At 34.9% G+C, this 20678-nt stretch overlaps 2 protein-coding genes across 5 annotated transcripts in view; both read right to left on the bottom strand.

The window, feature by feature from the left end:
* Positions 1-46: 46 nt before the first annotated feature.
* LOC127901222 (probable LRR receptor-like serine/threonine-protein kinase At3g47570) overlaps positions 47-20678 on the bottom strand; it is an 85476-nt gene continuing 64844 nt past the window's right edge. Inside the window, exons 4-5 of one of the 3 annotated variants that reach the window (XM_052438026.1) lie at positions 666-1157; positions 47-539 (exon numbers count right to left, since the gene is read on the bottom strand). In XM_052438026.1, the coding sequence (XP_052293986.1) occupies positions 184-539; positions 666-1157 (848 nt within the window). In that variant the 3' untranslated portion in view covers positions 47-183. Of the gene's footprint in view, positions 540-665; positions 1158-16215; positions 16741-20678 lie in introns of those variants that run through there. The other 2 variants (XM_052438023.1, XM_052438024.1) reach the window with 2 other exon arrangements.
* On the bottom strand, positions 3788-5247 carry LOC112496275 (uncharacterized). 2 transcript variants are annotated; one of them, XR_008053382.1, is made up of 3 exons: positions 5083-5247; positions 4734-4986; positions 3788-3878 (listed from the first exon to the last, which is right to left on the bottom strand). XR_008053382.1 is itself a non-coding variant. In XM_052438060.1 (3 exons), exons 1-3 carry the CDS (start codon positions 5235-5237, stop codon positions 4665-4667), a joined length of 393 nt encoding a protein of 130 aa, XP_052294020.1. In that variant the 5' UTR covers positions 5238-5247; the 3' UTR covers positions 3933-4664. The 2 variants fall into 2 exon arrangements, 1 of the variants encoding a protein (XP_052294020.1); XM_052438060.1 differs by lacking the exon at positions 3788-3878 and having other exon boundaries at positions 3933-4797; positions 4882-4986.

The raw sequence follows: 20678 nt of genomic DNA, 5'->3' as shown, positions 1-20678 counted from the left end.
AATATTGAAATAAAACACATACCATATCTAGTATTAAGTATGTATATGCAAGAAGATACAAATTTGAAGATCAGATTTTCTCATTTCAATTTATGTTCTGCTTAGAGCAATGGCTCTTATTCCACAAGCACAAACAGGAAAGAGTACGCACGAAGTTAAGAAACACACATGGCAAAATTTCCATTAACTACTTGGAGCAACATCATCCAAGAACTTGACTTTAATCTTCTTGAGCTTCGCTGCAGCATCTGTCATATGCATTCTCTTGTCAGGTGACTCCATACAACAATCTAAAGCCAAATCCATGATGCTTAATAAACAATCCATTTTGGCAGAAAAAGCTTGCTCTTCTCGCACCAAATTTGCGTCAACAACTTCACTCACTCTGTGAGGTAATGACTCCTTTACCCATCTCCTTAAACTCATTTCTCCTGTGAACATTTCATCGGTGGGCCTCTTTCTCGTGAAAGTTTCCATCAATAACACACCATAGCTGTAGACATCACATTTGGCTGAAACAATTCCTTCTGATCCATACTCTGCATTTTTTAATTTCAATTATGAAACAAATGATAAAACAAATAATTTTTTGATAATTAAGGTAACCCAAACTTTGCTCGTGCTTGAAAAAAGAGTAAAATTTTTAATTACAATTGAAACTTTACCTGGTGCCATATAACCAATTGTAGCCATTGTCATGGTTTGTATCACAGAATCTTCTCCTTCACCTAAGAGTTTGGAAATGCCGAAGTCGCTCACATGTGCCACCATATTTTCATCCAAGAGAATATTGGTAGGCTTCAAATCACAATGGATTATAGGTGCCGACGAATGATCGTGATGGATATATTCAAGAGCCGACCCCACATCTATCATTATATTCAACCTCTCTAGAATGTCTAAGAAATAGTTGTGAGAATACAACCAGTTCTCGAGACTACCATTCGGCATGAACTCAAGTACCAATGCTTTGAAATCTGGATTAGAACAACTGCTAAGGATCTTTATGAGATTTCGATGACAAACATTCCGTAAAACTTCACATTCAGAATCAAAACTCCTAAATGCTCTCTCTAGTTGCAGATTGAAAATCTTTATTGCAACATTAGTCCAGTCGGAAATGGTTCCTTTATAAACTGATCCAAAACTACCTGTACCTAGCAAGTTACATTCATTAAATTCATCCGTTGCTCGTTGAATGTCTAGATACGATGTTCTTCTCCATGTTGCAAGAGGTAGGAAATCTTCGTGATCTGATTTTTTTGTACTCCTCTTTCGGCATCTTATGTACATAATGATGATAATCACTATAAGTACAGAGGATACTATCGGAGGCAAAATATATTTAAGGACAATTAGAGCAACGTTCTTGGTGCTTTTGCTGTCACCTTGTTTGCAAGGTGGGACTCGGAATTTAGGTAGACCACAGAGTGCATAATTTCCGAAAAATGATTCAGCTGAGAAGTTTTTAAAAGACCCCTTAACAAGAATTTTCCCTTCTAGCCTATTATGAGACGCATTAAATTGTTTGAGATGTGAAAGTGTCTCCAATGACTTGGGAATTTTTCCAGAGAGATTGTTGCCGGAGAGATCTAAGGATTCTAAGCTTATCAAACTGCCAACTGATTCAGGAATAGGTCCTTGAAATTGATTACTAGCCAAGGATAGAGTTTCTAGATCTACGAGGGCACCAATGGTTGAAATATCACCTGATAATTGATTCCTTGATAAATCTAAAACTCTCAAGACCTTTAACGTTTGTATATTGGAAGGGAGAGAATCATTTAATGAATTTGACGACAAGTTTATCATCAGGATGTACTCAAGACTCCACAAGGATGACGGTATACTAGAAGTGAGCTTGTTGGAGCCTAAGTGGAGTTCTCTTAGAGATGTCAAACTCGCCAGGCACGGTGGTATATGTCCAGAGAGTTTATTTCCAGTTAGCCTTATTCCATACATCAGCTTCAAGTGGCAAAGATCATAGGGAATTGATCCTTCCAAATTATTATATTTAAGAGATAAACCTCGTAGCTGCTTAAGTCTTCCCATCGTTGGTGAAATAGTTCCATTCAAGTCATTGTTGAAGAGGCTCAAAAGTGTCAAGCCGCGTAAATTACCAATTTCTTGAGGAATGTTGCCCTTGAGTTTGCAGTTGAATGCATAGAAATTTTGAAAAGAAGCAGAGAAATTCCCAATTACTGGTGGAAGGATGCCGCCTAATGGATTAGAACCCAAGGACAAAGCTTTTAAATGTCTGCAATTAGTCAAAGCAGAGAGAAAACTCCACTGATCTGCTAAAGATGATTCTGTCGTCAAGTTATTCCACGTAAGCAGGAGGGAGCTAAGGTGTCTCAGGTTGCCAAATGTATTTGGAATATGGCCCGAGAATGAGTTGGAGCTCAAGTCTAGGTCAATGAGTTTAGAAGCATTGGTAATAGGGTTGGGAATTGTTCAGATGAGATAATTGGTCGACAAGGATAAAAAGTTTATGTTCGGAAGCGAGTGGCCAATTGTTGATGGCAAGTGGCCTGACAGTTGATTGCCAAACAGATTAAGGGCTATTATGGTTGAAATATTGAAGATCGTGGGTGGAATGAGGCCACTTAAATTATTCGCACAAAGACCAAGACCCTCCAAATGTTGTAGATTGCCAATTTCGGTTGGAATTTGACCTGTCATAACGATTATGTAACGCCAACATTGATGAGCTACTGAGCTTTTTACTTAACATAAATTTAATTTCATAATACATGAAATCAAATTTGCCCACAAAATGTGTGTAATTTTTTTTTGGGGTAGTGGGTGTTGATATTTCTACTAGGGATAGCAATGGGGTGGAGTGAGAGTGGAGAAACCTATCTTACCATTCTATTAAAAATTTCATCTCTATTCCCTAACCCATTACCCAATAAATTTGGTGGGGTATGGATGGAGAATCCCCATGTGGGGAATGATTTCCCCACCTCCACCCCATTCCCACTACTAGAAAAATGGTCTTTACTGACTTTAGAATAGTGTCAGAAATTACTTTCAATGACACTTGTTAATTATGTCAGTAATCTGGGAGTCAGAAAAATAGTGACACTTGTAATTGGTGTTAGTGATTATTATTACTATAGTATTACCAGATTTATGACACTATTTTATTAGTAATTACTGATAATGATCACTTGTTAAAAGTTACTTTCACCATAGTATCACAAAATATTATGACACTATAGTGATAGTATTTACTAACAATTATTACACGTCAATAGTTTGTTTTACACTGGCATATGACATGATAGAATAAACGGATACTAATACTTTAGTGTTAGCAATTTGTAATACTATAGCATCACTAATATTATGATGCTGAATCATTTTTTAGCGTCAATGGCTTCAAAGAAAAGATGCTGAAATTATTGTTGTTACTCGATTATTTTCATTATTCTTTTAGTTTTGCTAATCAAATAATGGTATTCAAAGAAAATCTATTCAAATTAAACTAAAGTACAAATTTGAATAATTAAATATAAGTATATAATATTCCTACTAACATTTAAATAGGTATCAAATAAAATAGTAATACAAATATCCAAAATATTGTTTGAAAACATGTCAAATATTTACATGAACACATAATGACAGTTTGCAGGAAACAATCAGTACATCTACTCTTTGATCTTTGCCTTTCCCTTCACCTTTCCCACCTATAATTGCAGTATATAGAATCAATTAGCTACTATGCTACAAAAATCAATTCTTTGATATTTACAAGCAAAAATATAATTTACCTCATTATTGTATGCTACAAGTAACTTTGCAACATACATCGCCCACTGATCGCGAAGTTGCGAAAGATCGTCCATAGTGTACTCATTACAGCCCTTGAACTTCAAAAATAAAGCAACAAAATATATTCATATATTATAGAATCTATCCTAAAATAAAACAACACAATAAAAACATATATTTTTAAGTTTGCCAAGATTAACATCAAAACTGAAGAACATGCAAATAAATTGTATTACCATAGCAAACAACGGTTACCAAAGCTGTCTAAGAAGCTGATAATTTATAATATATTATTTGCTTTACTCAATATTACTTCTAACACTCAGCACTGGGATTTATATGCTTTCTATCTGTACATGCAGCAGCTCCAATCATTGCTCAATAATACTTTAACACTGAACACTGAGATTTATATGCATTCTATTTGTACATGCAACAGCTGCAGTCATTTTGGTTTACACTAAAGTGTCTTAAATACATAGTAGAACACAGTAAAAATTGGCATTAATTTTTCCAAACATGTTGAATGCATTCAGTAAAATGTATATAGCGTTATAGCTTTTACCTATAATAAATATGGCAAATAAAGTGTATGTGATTATCCTAAACATACACAACACTTCCTCTAATCCCTAGCACAAGAAATGATTATATTGCTAGTTTCAAGCATAAAGCAGCAAACTGTTCACCCATTAACCATCTTCACAATTCACTTAAGAAAATCCATTTCACAATGCATTCTTCGAAAAAATATTAAACAAGTTCTGGAGAAACTCATATTGTTTTCAAGAATGCACAAATCGCGAACAATATCCTAGATGTACTTCATCACATAGTAACCACATTCAAAGGTTCCAGCTTGTTTCGGACACTAAAGAAAAAAATTAAATAAACTTAGTTTCAAATATACTGATGAAGTAACAATGGAAATCATAACTTTGTTTCATTAATACCTTCACAGAGACCCACTGCACAGCCTTCTTTTTATTACTCTTCACTTGATGCATTGTTATTCCACTATAAATAATAAATAACAGATGCAACAAATTAATCTACAACATAAAAAATTAATAAAGAATTAAGTAAACTAATTAAACTTACTCATTCACCATTTGCTTCAACTCATCATCAGGATTATCACCTAATGGATCAAGATAATAAATTTTTCGCCTCACCATATCAATTGCTACTAGCACCCAGTGGCCACTAAACAAACAAGTAAAAAAAAAAAAACAGATTACAAGATAAGTTTAAATAATTTATGTTAAAAAATAAAATAGACAAAAAATAAATAAAATATACCCTGGGTTATATGGGAAGACAATTATTTGGGCTATTTGAATCTTGTTCAAAAGGTCTGAAATATATGAACACCTATTTGGGTAGCTTGCTTGACTTGGGTGTAACTTAGCTATGCATCCAAATTGAATTGGAATAACACCACTGCCATTATCCATCTCTTCATACAAGTGTCTATTAAAAAAAGAAACTTTCATGGCATGAATATAAGAAATAAATTAATGACAGTTTGCAAAATCAGAAAACATAGTAAAAACATAAATTAAGTTTTTTATTTCTTACTTGATCCATATCTCCAAAACAGAATTTGAGAGCTCTGTAAACTCAATGACTTTATTGCAAATATGCTCGTCCAATCTGCTCTCCCAGTAGACACCAAAAGTCTTTAAATCATGGGCAATCATAATTGTCCGTGGCAGGGAGCTCTCAATCATCAAAGAAAAGATGTTCATTTGTGAACTTTTGTTCTCTTTTCTTGCTTTCACAGCTCCACGGGTATTCTTTCTCAGAACCAGTTTCCTTGCTGTCACTGGTTTTACAACAACGGGTTCCTTTGTTGTTCGTTTCTGTTCATACAGATATACCACGGCATTTGTAGGAGACTTTCGGCCATCCACTTTTCTCTTTGAAGGAGTTAATCTTGGAGATCTTCTTGGGGTGATTTTTGAAATGGCTTTACAAACTACTGGGGGTGGATTCTGTGCAGGGGATGGCAGGGGAGGTGTGTTGATGTTTTTGTCAGGTTTTGGACAAACAGTGGGGTCATTGGTCACTGACTTTGGACAAACTTTAGTCACCGACTTGGGGGTAGCTTTGGGATTGTTATTGGTCACTGACTTTGGGGTAGCTTTGGGGTTGTTGGTCACGGACTTTGGGGTAGCATTGGGGTTGTTGGTCACAGACTTTGGGGTAGCTTTGGGGTTGTTGGTCACTGACTTTGGAGTTGCTTTGGGGTTGTTAGTCACTGACTTTGGAGTAACTTTGCTGGGTGATCGACGATCTATCTCCATCTTAACACTGCAACCACCTTTGGAGTTAGGAAAGTTGGAACTGCCAACTTCAGTGTTGTTGCAGGCGTTGATCCTTGCATTCATTTGATCTAATTGAGCTTGCATAAACTGAAAACTCTCCTGATACATTCTGTGTTCTCGCGCCAACTCCGTGGGGTCAGGGACATTGAAATACATGGATGGGGTGATGAATTGACCCAATCCTTGCACCCGACTTCCACTAGGCTTCTTTTGAAGTGCTTCACCTAAGATATCATTCGGTCCTTGGGATTGGAATGTTCCCTGCTCAACTTGACTTCTTAGCTCACTCTACAAAATAAATACAAAAATAATTTGATCAAAATTAGGAATAAAAAAACAAATAAGTTAAATAATGACAGTGGTGGTGGAAACTTACAATTCTCTCAACCACTTGCTGCACTTCAGGTGTATAAGTTCCATATTTTCTCCTATGAGCCAATAACCAGGCTTCATTGCGGTCAATCTCGCACTCAGTAACTCCAAGGTCCAACTGCTGTAATAATTCAACAAAAATTGAATTGAAAACTACTATGAATCATCTTATTATTTGTATTGAAAATGTCATAAGTTTGTATAGAGTGGTTATACTTACTCTTTTATGCAACAGCCCAGCATATCCTGTGCTGCCCAAGTGATGATTGTACATATTCTTTGCTCTTTTTTCCTTTGCTGCCTTACTTTTTTCCTGCAGAAAGCGGATATTGATTAAAATGGTTACAGGAACTCAATAATATTATCTAACTAACATAATTTTAAACATACCTGAAAGGCTTCGGATAAAATCTTATCAACAAAGCTCTTCCAGTCCTCTTTTCTAATGCCTTCATACTCAAAAGGAGGCTTTTTCAGTGAACTCAAGTTGTTTGCATTGGGCAAAATATATTCATTGGCCAACTTACATCTAAAGCCCCTTAATGCAATTCCCATCCACTTGAACACTTGGGTTTTCGCCTTAAGACTCAACTTAAACTTTTCCTGAAAATGAGTCCATAACGTCTCCTTGATGTCTAGTGGCACTTTCCTCCATTCATCATAGATAATTGGAACTCTTGCCCGTACAATCATCCCAATGTAGTTCCTTAGATCATTTCTCTTTTTTCCAACTGGAACTCCGTAGGAATTGTACATAACCTCAGTGTCGTCAGTAGCTCCTCTCTACAGGTCTTTCTTCTTTGTAAGGTTTCGTCTTGGTCTTCCTTCTAGATCTGGATCAAATGTTGGCTCCTCTTTTTCTGCCATGTCCCCAACAAACCTACAAATACATCAAAGTGGATGAGTGCACCAGATACCAATCTAATATCCCAATATAATAATAAAATAATAAAAAACAAATTTATTGGTGACTTACAGGAAGTAGTTGTAATAAGGCATAGTAGTTGGATTATTCATTTTCCGCACCAATATTTACAAGAAAAACATCAACAACTACTCTGACACAAACTCCTCATCACCCAAACCTAACTTACATTCTGGAAAATTGTTGGATAATGGTGCATACTCATCGATGCCATCACACAAGTCCTCATTTGAATAATTACATTTTGAGCTCACTGAACAAACAACTGATTTACTATTATCTAACTGATCTTTCACATAAAACACTTGCTTTGCATGACTAACTAGAATGAAACAGTCAGATTTGTAGCCTATTCGATCTAAATTGACTACAATGAACCCTAACTCATCAACATTAACCCCTCTATCATCTACCCAATCGCACTTGAAAAGTACATTCTTAACCCCCAGATAATCAAGCTGCCAAATTTCACTGACAACCCCATAAAAAGGCATATCCCCAGAATGAGGATTTTTGTCTTTCAAACTTGAAATCTGTAAAGTGTTAGCAACTACATAAACGCCACTGTTTTGTGTTATGCGGTTGCTGTCCCGATCTCTTGTAGCAAAATTAAAACCATTAATACAGTAGCCATCATATGTAACCACGCTTGAGCGGGGTTTGTTTGCCAGCCACCATACTTTTTCGTCAACCACTACATTATTTGCTTTATGAGTTGTTACCTATTGTTCAATTAATAAAATCACAATAATTAGTTGAAAGAGAAAAGTTTGTGTGCTTTTACTTAGATACTTTTATTAGATCTAATGAAGTTAATCTAACCTTTTTGTTTCAGCCAATCAGCAAATGTACGAGAGTGCTCGGTTGGCAACCATAAAGGCTTTTTTAATTGACGAGGGTGTGTTGATTGCAATAAGGCCAAATGCTCCCTAAAATTATACCAACAGATTTAATAAAATTGAAAAAAAATTAACGAAAAAGAGGTTCAAATTTTCAGTCACATACTCTATGTATGGTTGAATCTCGAGGGTGTTCACCAGAACACATCGGTGCGCTTGCGCCAATGTAGGGCCATCAACCACCTTAATATTTGCACCTCCGAGTGGCCTTTCGACTGTAAAATCAATTAGACAACTAGTAGGTAGTCCGATTGAATTACAATTTGAAAGGTATTCAGCACAAAATTCAAGTGCTTCCTCAGCAATATAGCACTTTGCAATGCAACCTTCAGGACGGTATCGGTTGCGTACATAGCCCTTTATAGGTTTCATTTCTCTCCCAAATGGATACATCCATCGACGGTAAACCGAGCCACATAATCTAACTTCTTCAACTAGATGGACTGTTAAATGGACCATTATATCGAAGAAGGCAGGTAGGAAAGATTGTTCTAAATTGTATAAGGTGATTGTAAGTTCTTTTTGCAATTGGTCTAGAGAATTGGGCTCTACTACCTTAGAACACAAAGAATTAAAGAAGAGGCACAACCTGATTGTGACAGATCTGACATTTTGAGGTAAACAATTTCGAATTGCTAATGGTAGTAGTTGTTGCATCAAGGTATGACAATCATGAGACTTAAGCCCGTGAAGACGACAATCATCCATTGAAACAATATTTCTAAAATTAGAACAATAGCCATCAGGAACTTTAACACTTTGCAAGGTTTCAAAGAACATTTTTTTCCTTCTTACTTAAAGTGTACGGGCAGGGGGTAGGACTTTGTTTTGTTCATCAGGAGCTAATACAATCAATGCTTTGTTAATTTTTTCTCTAAGCTCTGGTTGTGTAAGATCTTTTCTAGCATTAATTCCATCTTTTGTTTTCCCCGGTTGATGGAGTAATGTGCCATAGATGCTCTCGCATACATTTTTCTCAATATGCATCACATCTAGTTGATGGCGAACTAACAAATGTTCCCAATATTCTAAATCAAAGAAGATTTATCTCTTTTTGTACAGTAACTGAGCTACATCTCCATTACCCTCACCCTCACCTTCAATCCCACCCTCACCCTCACCCTCACCCTCACCCTCACCCTCACCTTTACCCTTATTGTTACCCTCACCTTTACCCTTATTGTGACCCTCAACCTCACCCCGTTTTCGCTTTTTTTGGACCTTTTTCCCAAACTTGGTGTCAATGTTAGCCACCAAGTTTAAGATATTTGTACCAGGCAAAGGCTTAGGAGAATTTTCAATAAACAGCCTATGACCCATATATGACATTTTCCGACTATGCGGTAGCCAACATGCACATGTGTTTATCCTACAAACTGGACAACCATAATACCCCTTAACAGTACACCCAGACAGGTTTCCATAAGCTAGAAAATCACTAATTGTCCACATCAACAAAGCTCGTAAATTAAAAGTTTGTTTTCTATAACCATCAAACACATCGGCGCCTACATCCCATAGGGTTTTTAAGTCCTCAATCAATAGTGCTAGGTATACATCTATGTCATTTCCAGGTTGTTTAGGACCAGATATCAATAGAGACAACATCATAAATTTCCTCTTCATACACAGCCACGGAGGAAGGTTATATGTTATCAATGTAACAGGCCAACAACTATAAGTAGTGCTAAGTGTGCTATGTGGGTTAATCCCATCAGATGATAAAGTGAACCGAAGATTTCTTGGCTCTTGGGCAAAATCAGGCCATTTCTTGTCAATTAACTGCCAAGCTGGTGAATCTGCTGGGTGGCGAACCTTGCCATCTCTAATTCTTTTGTTTTCATGCCATGTTAAGTTCTCAGCAGTTTGTGGTAATTGAAACATTCTTTTCAACCTAGGAATTATAGGAAAATACCATAACACCTTTTTAAGGACCCCCTTTCTAATTTTTTTTTATCCATCTTTTCTTATTTGCCACCTAGATGCTCCACACCTTGGGCATTTACTAAGATTCTCGAACTCATTCCTATAAAGAATGCAATCATTTCAACATGCATGTATTTTCTCATAATCTAAGCCTAATAGCTTCATTATTTTTCTGGCCTCATACATGGACTTAGGCAAACTATTATCATTTGGCAATATCTTATTAAGCACTTCCAATAAAACTGAAAACCCACTATCAGACCAGCCATAAAGTCCTTTTATATTGTACAGTTTCATTAGACTCGATAACTTTGAATGCTTTGAACCCGGATATAGGGGCTTTTCAGCATCTTCAAGCACATTCTTAAAAGAACTAGGATCTTTATCACAATGCTCAAAAGCATCATGAACCATGTCATCTACAGAACTATAATCCGGACATCTAAAACGTTGATTTTGTGGCTGGTCTTGGCATTTTACAGAGGTAGGTTTCCGGTCCACCTCACCATGCCAATTCCAAACTAAATAGTTTTCTAGAAAACCTTTTTTAAATAGATGTAGCCTCACTTGTTGAGGACTCAAAAGCTCCATATTACAACAAGTGGTACAAGGACATCTAATTGACATTCTATTTTCAGAATTAAGAATGGAAAACTCCAAGAAATCATCAACCCCATCACTATACTCATCAGACAATCTATCACAAAATATCCAAGTTTTGTCCATAACTTGTATTGTTACCTGTTCATTTGTTAGATGTTGTTAGTTTAATAAGTTTACTTAAATTGTACAAATAACTCCAAACTTTAGGTTTAAATTAAAAAATACAAATTGCAAAATAAATCTAAATTCTATTTGTTTAGAGTCACTTAAATATATGTACGTATTCAGCAACCCAACAGAGCATATATGTAAGCATTCAGCAACCCAACAGAGCATATATCTAAGCATTCAGCAACCCAATAGAGCATACATGTATACATTCAACAAGCCAACAGAGCATACATGTACACATTCACCAAGCCAGCAAATCTAACTTAAATGTACACATTCAGCAAGCCAACAAAACATGCCACATCCACATTTTTCAAAATTTCTTTTTCATATTAGAACAAACAAAACTATATATTAGAATAAAAAATTTTATTCCAGAACAGTCTATGCAACAAAAATGAAAGTAAAACTATGCATGTCAATATTTTAAACATGTCAGTACAAGTAAAACTCAGAACACAACGATAATATAAATTGAAAGTAAGTGAGTGATTTAAAAGAATTACCAAATGAAGACAGCTGTTACACTGTAAACTTTTGTGATTCTTCAAAAGCGACAGATTGTTAATTACTATGTCAGAGAGCTGTACAAGGGAAATCACATAAAAAAAGATTAAGGACAATACTTGTTGTTGTTGAAGGGTTTGCATGTGAGATATTGCATTTATACTAAGTCTAGCAAGTGCATTACAGGGAAAGGATTGATGAATTGACCCTTTGTTAATATGTATCTTTATCAAGCGCTAATTAAATGGAACAAGTTAGGCCCAAAATTAAAAGCATCATGCAAAATTTAAAATGCAATTTCAAGAAATGGGAAAAATGAGAAAAACCCAAATCTACATTGACATTGTATCCATCAATTCCAGTTAAAGTATACATGAAATTCAAAGTCCAGTGACATGGCAACTAAAGAAAGAGACGAAAGAAAACTGATTTGAATCAGGCACTTATAAAACTACTCTTAGTTAAAGACTCTAGTATAATAATTCAACTTCAGTTACCTTTACCTCTCTGTTAGGTTTTCCCAGGTCCCAAATTATAAATAATTAAGATTACAAAAAAGAACTAAGAATTTTAAAACTCATTCTACAGTTAAACCGCAACAAAACAACATGCATGAGGAAAATAGGCACTGTAAATTGGAAACATAATAATTAAAAATAAATAAAAATGAGTAAATGGCACCTTCAGAAATGAATTTATCGCAGTGAAGAGAGAGAGAGACAGAGAGAACCAAATCGTGATAGAAATGAATTCCTTTGCTTCGAGCTTGGTTGGGATCGACGTGAAGTTTGATTACAGTGAGGGATATGATTTTAGGGTTTGGTTTACTTAGCTTTGACAGAGAAGGAGAACCGAGTGGTGAAAGACTGATGAGTGAATGACTTAGAAAAAAATTAGCTTCGATTTTGGTCTTAGGGTTGAATAAAACGATGTGTTTTACTTATCTTTATTTTTCCTAAGTGAAACGATACCGTTTTAAACTAAAAATATATTATTTACTAATAAATTTTCAGCCAAAACCCGCTAAAATTTTCACTGAGCCGCGCTCAATACATTTCAAGTGATTCATATTAAAATTATAATATTCTACTAATTTAGTAGCATAACTAACAAAAAGTCAGAACGGTTTCAATTTTAAACTTAAAAGCTTTGGCTTTGGAAAGTCTTGGGTTCGAAAATCAGTTTGGAACGAAATTTAAGTTTATTTTCTTAAACTTAAATGTTTCGATGTTCGAGGTCCCAGGTTCGAATTCCATCCGTTACATGATTAGAATTATTTTATTTTTATTACTAATACTTTAGTGTTAGCGATTTCTGATGTCCAAATTGCAGACACCATAGTATCATTAATTTATGATACATATGTGTTAAACACAGAAAATGGCCCATATGTATACAAATACTAATACTTTGTAATAAAGTGTCACAAACCAAGTGTCAGTAAAGACTATTTTTCTAGTAGTGTCCCCATTTATTATTTTATAGTAATTATGAAAACATAATTTCAATAAATCAATAATTAAAGACTTAAATAAAATCATCACCATATTATAAATTATTTAAATTTTAAAAAAAATCTCAAAAAAATTGAAAAAATATCTTGAAGTAATATCAAAATTGTAAAATATTTGGATATATAAATAATAACTAAAAAAAATTGTATAGCAATGTTTCAAATTCTTCTTCGTTATTTGGCTTCATCTTCTCTTTATCATATTCATATACCTATGATCGTAAGGTTTATTATTCGTTTTTTTTTTAGTTATAGCTTATTTATATTAAGTAAAATAAAAAAATTATTAACCAACATTGTAATTGATAAACAAAAAAATTAAGTAAAAATTAAAAAAAATATTTACAAATAATGAGGATTGAGGTAAGGGTGGGATGAGGAGTAACCTACCCATTAAGAATTTGGGGATTATTTTTCTCTCATTCTCCAAAAAATTTTCAAGATTCAACCCATTTGGAGTGGGGCTCTATAGAGCTCCAAATCCATGGAGGATTTTGCCATCCCTAAGTTCTACCTCATAATTTTTGTAAAACCCCACCCGCTTTCAGAAAATTATTGCAACAAGATTTAAAAAAAAAAATTCAAATAAAGAAGAAGCTTGGAGAATTAATCAATTAAATCCATCTTAATCTATTTTTGAAACTTATATTATTTTATTATATTTAATAATTGAGGTTGCTTTAATATAAATTTAATATGACTAGTTTACTCTCATAAGGTAAAAGTACTAAAATACCCACAAATTTACTTCAACTAAACTAACAATATGTATTTGTGACATGTGGGCCACTAAAAATTATTGAATTTTATTTTAGAAATATTGTATTAAAAAACATAAAACAAAATGCCGAAACTATATATTAGATACAATAGTACATGTTTTTTGGAATAATCTGGTCATTTTATATTATAAGAGTGAAATAATCAAATTAAACTTATTTTAAAGCAATCGTAAATGGCCAAAGATTGTTAAAAGCCCTTAGTCATAAAAGGAAATATTATAAGAATAATTTATGTAGTTGATTGTTCAGACTTATTGTTAATTTATAATTTTTTTGATCAATAATTTTATAAGACAAGTGAACTTATTATAACTGTCTTATCAAGATGAGGTGTGTTTGCAAGAATAATGACTGGAAATATCACCCAACCTCTAAAATAAAAAGAATTTTGCAGCTATGCAAATGCAAATATACGTACCTTGTAGGATGTTATAACCTATATTCAGAATGAAAAGGCTGCTCAAATTTCCTATCCCTGAAGGAATATTTCCATCAATAACGTTGTACCTTGCGTCTAACACCTTCAGCTTCGATAAATTGAAGAGAGAATTTGGGATTGGACCCGTGAAACTGTTATTACGAAGACTCAACATTTGTAGTTTGGATAAGACACCAATCCATGTTGGAATGCTTCCACTCAATTTATTGAGAGCGAATCTAATGAATCTGAGTCGGCGTAATTGCCCCAATTCATTAGGTAGATGGTCATGAAAATTGTTCCGGCTAACATCAAGAGATACTAAGAACGTGAGATTTCCCAAGTGTGGGGGAATGGTAACTCCGAGACCTATATCTGAAAGATTCAAGGCCGTGACTCTTTGATGGCGTGAACCACAAGAAATGCCAATCCAGGTACATATCGGATAAGATATAGACCAATTATATGTCAGGACACTTCGATAATCAACGACACAGGCTTTGAATGCAAGAAGAGCTGATTGATCTGTTGTTAAATTGTTTAAAGTCGTCATAGCTATGCTGGCTATCGAATATTGTAACAACAACATAGGAACAAAGAAGAATGATAAGCGCATATTGGTCCTTTTTTTTTCCCCCTAGATGCAGCAATCTAATTGCTAAGTGAAGTTGATACAAGTTTTAAGTGAAGGAAATTAGCATATGCATATACAAGAGGCGTATGAATTTGACAACAAGAAAAGAAAAAATATACAGGAGAGTGGAGACTTGCAAATTGTTATATTTCATCATTGAGCGAGTCGTCCGAGTAAACGCGTATAGACTTTTAAATTGTTATACGCCGCCGTACTTGAACCGTGAATAAAGGGCTTATGGCACTTGACTTACCAAAAAGAAGAAGATGTGCTCAACATTGGCAAGGCCTATGCATTCTGTCCATTTGTTCACTTTTTGCCGAGGCTCATGGCAACCACAATATGTTCTTTTTCTTTCCTCTAAAAAACAAAGACGACCTTCACATTTGGGCTAATAATTATCACTAAACAATTAATAATGCTGAGGGTCAGTGGTAATGTAGCTTTAAAATAATTGTTATTAGTTGCACCTTAAAAATAAAGAAATAAAGATAGTTATACTATACCCCCATAATTTAATAAAATAATCATGTAAATTTCTAAGCTTTTAACAATATACACCAAGACCCCTTCTGTTACTTTTTACCATTTATTTGGATGTCACATGCTTTTTTTTTTTTTTTTAATTTTTCACTGCAGATATCAAATGCTAAATTTACTGTTATTCCCATATCATGTCATCGCTTGCTTCTACACATATTGATTGTTTTTCCAAAGTTTAAAATTGAATTAAAAACATTCTAATTAACCTAAAAATTAAAAAAAAAACTCATCCAACCAGATATAAATCTTCTAATTAACCTAAAGATAAGCTACACCCCCATATTAATTCCAATTAAATAAATCTTCATTTTTGTCATAATTTTGGATCTCGAGCAGGGTGGATACATCCAACCAGATCCGCCCCATTGGCATTCCAATAAATTATGGAATTGGAAGAGTATCAATGACTTAATTTGTAATTTTAAATTTGTAACGTATAATTCTAATTTGAGGATTCAAATGAATTGATGCGGATCTAAAAGGCGACTGAAGATGGGCATGCATACATACATACATAGAGAGAGAGAGAGAGTGAGGTAATACTGTGCGGGTTTGTACAAGAGCTTGTTTATAAATAAATGAGTTCATTAAGAGTCATTTTAAATATTTGGAATAAACGTGAGTTGCTGTTTAGTTCTGTTTTTAATGTTCACCGTCCAATTGTGATTCAGAGCAATATAACTACACTCACTGGGAATTTTAATTATGAACCAAGAACGAAGTTGAACCGAGAATTTGATACTTTATATATTCCAGTTACCATATTTAAGAAAGAATATTGAAAAGAAAGACGCTAAGAGAGAATATTGAAGTTAAACACATACCATATCTAGTATTAAGTCTGTATGCCAAAGTTACAAATTCGAAGATCAGATTTCTCATTTCAATTTATGTTCTGCTCAAAACAATGGCTCTTATTCCACAAGCACAAACAAGAAAGAGTACGCACAAAGTTAACAGAGACACGCAGTGAAAATTACGCTAATTGGTTGCAGCAGCATCATCCAGGAACTTCACTTTAATCTTCTTGAGCTTTGCTGCAGCGTCTGTCATATTTATCCTCATGTCGGGTGACTCCATACAACAATCCAATGCCAAATCCATTATGCTTAATATACAATCCATTTTGGCAGAAAAAACTTGCTCTTCTCTCACCAAATTTGCGTCAACAACTTCAGTCAATCCGTCAGGTAATGACTCCTTTACCCATCTCCTTAAACTCATTTCTCCTGTGAACATTTCATCGGTGGGCCTCTTTCTCGTGAAAGTTTCCATTAATAAAACACCATAGCTGTAGACATCACATTTAGCTGAAACAATTCCTTCTGATCCATACTCTGCATTTTTTAATTTTAATTACGAAACAAATGATAAAACAAATAATTTTTTGATAATTAAGGCAACCCAAACTTTGCTCGTGCTTGAAAAAAGAGTAAAAATTTTAATTACAATTGAAACTTTACCTGGTGCCATATAACCAATTGTAGCCATTGTCATGGTTTGTGTCACAGAATCTTCTTCTTCACGTAAGAGTTTGGAAATGCCGAAGTCACTCACATGTGCCACCATATTTTCATCCAAGAGAATGTTGGGAGGCTTCAAATCACAATGAATTATAGGTGCCGACGAATGATCGTGATGGAGATATTCAAGAGCCGACCCCACATCTATCATTATATTCAACCTCTCTAGAATGTCTAAGAAATAGTTGTGAGAATACAACCACTTCTCGAGACTACCATTCGGCATGAACTCAAGTACCAATGCTTTGAAATTTGGATTAGAACAACTGCTAAGGATCTTTATGAGATTTCGATGACGAACATTCCGTAAAACTTCACATTCAGAATAAAAACTCCTAAATGCTCTCTCTAGTTGCAGATTGAAAATCTTTATTGCAACATTAGTCCCGTCGGAAATGGTTCCTTTATAAACTGATCCAAAACTACCTGTACCAAGCAAGTTACATTCATTAAATTCATCAGTTGCTCGTTGAATGTCTAGGTACGATGTTCTTGTCCATGTTGCAAGAGGTAGGAAATCTTCGTGATCTGATTTTTTTGTACTCCGATTTCGCCATCTTATGTACATAATGATGGTAATCACAATAAGTACGGTGGATATTATCGGAGGCAAAATATATTTAAGGACAATTAGAGCAACTTTCTTTGTTCGTTTGCTGTTATCTCGCTTGCAAGGTGGGACTCGGAGTTTAGGTGGACCACAGAGTGCATAATTTCCCAAAAATGATTGAGCTGAGAAGTTCTTAAAAGACCCTTTAATAGGAATTTCCCCTTCTAGCCTATTATGAGACACATTAAATTGTTTGAGATGTGACAATATCTCCAATGACTTAGGAATTTTTCCAGAGAGATTGTTGCCGGAGAGATCTAAGGATTCTAAGCTTATCAAACTGCCAACTGATTCAGGAATAGGTCCCTGAAATTGATTACTAGCCAAGGATAGAGTTCCTAGATCTACGAGGGCACCAATGGTTGATGGAATATCACCTGATAATTGATTCCTTGATAAATCTAAAACTGTCAAGACCTTTAACTTTTGTACATTGGAAAGGAGAGGACCATTTAATGAATTTGACGACAAGTTTATCTCTAAGATGTACTCAAGGCTCCACAAGGATGACGGTATGCTAGAAGTGAGCATGTTGGAGCCTAAGCGGAGTTCTCTTAGAGATGTCAAACTCGCCAAGCATGGCGGTATATGTCCAGAGAGCTTATTTCCATTTAACCTTATTCCGTACATCAACTCCAAGTGGCAAAGATCATAGGGAATGGATCCTTCCAAATTATTTTCTTCAAGAGATAAACCTTGTAGCCGCTTAAGTCTTCCCATAGTTGGTGAAATAGTTCCATTCAAGTCATTGAAGCCGAGGCTTAAGAGGATCAGGCCACGCAACTTACCAATTTCTTTAGGAATGCTGCCCCCGAGTTTGCAGTTGGATGCATAAAATTGTCGAAGAGAAGCAGAGAAATTTCCAATTACTGGTGGAAGGATGCTACCCAATGGATTATAAGCTAAGGCTAAAAATGTTAAATTTCTGCAATTAGTCAGAGAAGAGAGAAAACTCCACTGATCTGCTGAAGATGATTCTGTCGTCAAGTTATTAAATGCTAAGCCGAGTACGTCGAGGTGTCTCAAGTTGCCAAATGTATTTGGAATATGGCCTGAGAATGAGTTAGAGCCCAAGTCTAGGGCAATGAGTTTAGTAGCATTGGTAATAGAGTTGGGAATTGTCCCCATAAGATTATTGCTCGACAAGGTTAAATACTCTATGTTCCGAAGCGAGTGGCCAATCGTTGATGGTAGGTGGCCTGAGAGTTGGTTGCCAAACAGATTAAGGAGCCATAGGGTTGAAATATTGAAGATCGTGGGTGGAATGAGGCCACTTAAATTATTCTCACCAAGAACAAGAACCTCCAAATTTTCCAGATTGCCAATCTCGGTTGGAATTTCACCTGCCATAAGGCCAACATTGAGGAGTCATTGAGCTTTTAACTTAAGGTGAATTGAGTTTGACAATGTTACCCTTCAAAATTTAAAATGATCAAATTAAATTTATTACATAATAATTTCAGCCAATAATGTTCTTTAAAATATTTCATAGATAATTCTGCAAAATATGCATGCAAATGGAAAAACATGCTTCGATTACAAGAGGTGGTGGAACGCACCTTGAAGATTGTTGAAAGCAAGACCCAGATTCACGAGTTTACTCAAATTTCCAATCCTTGAAGGAATAGTTCCACCAATAATATTGGACTGTGCACGCAGCATCTCTAGCCTTGATAAGTTGAAGAGAGAATTAGGGATGGGACCTGTGAAACTGTTATTATTGAGTCTCAATATTCGGAGTTTAGATAAGACACCAATCCACGATGGAAAGCTTCCGCTCAATTTATTGTAAGCGAAACGCATGACTCTGAGTCGACGTAATTGCCCCAATTCTTTCGGCAGATGGCCATGAAAATTGTTCTCACTAATGTCAAGAGACACTAGAAATGAGAGATTTCCCAAGTGTCGTGGAATGGTGCCTCCGAGACCCATATCTGAAAGATTCAAGGCAGTGACTCTTTGGTGGCGTGAACCACAAGAGATACCAACCCAGCTACATATTGGATAAGATATAGACCAATTATTTGCCAGGGCACTCCGATAATCAAAAACATGGAATTTGAATGCTAGAAGAGCTGATTGATCTGTTGTTAAATCGTTTAAAGTCGTCATAGCTAAGCTAGCAATGAGATATTGTAACACCAACATAGGAACAGAGAAGAATGATAAGCGCATATTGGTCGTTTTTAATAGTAGTCGCAAGGCGAGATTGATACAAGTTTTAAGTGAAGGAATTAGCATGTACTTATAATGAGACATATGAATTTGAAAATAAGAGCAGAAAAAATTAATACACAGGAGACTTGCAAATTGTTATATTCTGTCATTGAGCGAGCCGTCCAAGTAAACGCATTTATACTTGAACCCTAAATAAAGGCATTATGGCACTTAATTGCAAAACGGAAGAAGATGCTCAACATTGGCAACGCGCATGCATTTGTTCTCACAATGCTAAGGCTTATGGCAACCACAATATATTCTTTTTCTTTTCTCTAAAAATAAAAAAGGCTACCTTCACTTGACTTGGTCTAATAATTATCACTAAACAATTAATAATGCAAAGGGTCAGCTGGGTACCCAGCTTTAAAATAACAACGTAATTATTGTTAGTTGTGTCTTAGAGATAAAGGAAAAAGATAGCTATACATCCATAATTTGATCAAATAATTATATAGATTTCTAAATTTTAAACAATGGATACCAAGACGTTCTGTTACTTTTGACAGTTTATTTGGATGTCAAATGTTTTTTTTTTTTCACTGTGGATGTCAAATACAAAATTTACTGTTATTCCAATATCATGTCAGCACTTGCTTCTATACATGCAACGATACATCGACTGTTTTTCCAAAGTTTTAAATTAATTAAAAAAATTCTAATTAACCTTAAAAAAAAATCATCCTACCAGAAAATAGCTAAAAATAGCTACGCCCCCTATTAATTCCAATGAAATAAATCTTCATTTTTGTCGTGATTTTGGATCGCCAGCAGGGTGGATATATCCAACCAGATCCGCCTCATTGTCATTCCTATATATTCTGGAATTGGAAGAGTATGAACGAATTAATGTGTAATTTTAAATTTGTAACTTTTAATTCTAATTTGAGGATTCAAATGAATTTATGCGGATCTAAAAGGGGAC

Source organism: Citrus sinensis, chromosome 3, assembly GCF_022201045.2.
Source record: "Citrus sinensis cultivar Valencia sweet orange chromosome 3, DVS_A1.0, whole genome shotgun sequence".
NCBI classification, from domain to species: domain Eukaryota; kingdom Viridiplantae; phylum Streptophyta; class Magnoliopsida; order Sapindales; family Rutaceae; genus Citrus; species Citrus sinensis.
Note: the sequence above shows the minus strand (reverse complement) of the source record. Positions and strands in the feature narration are given on the sequence as shown.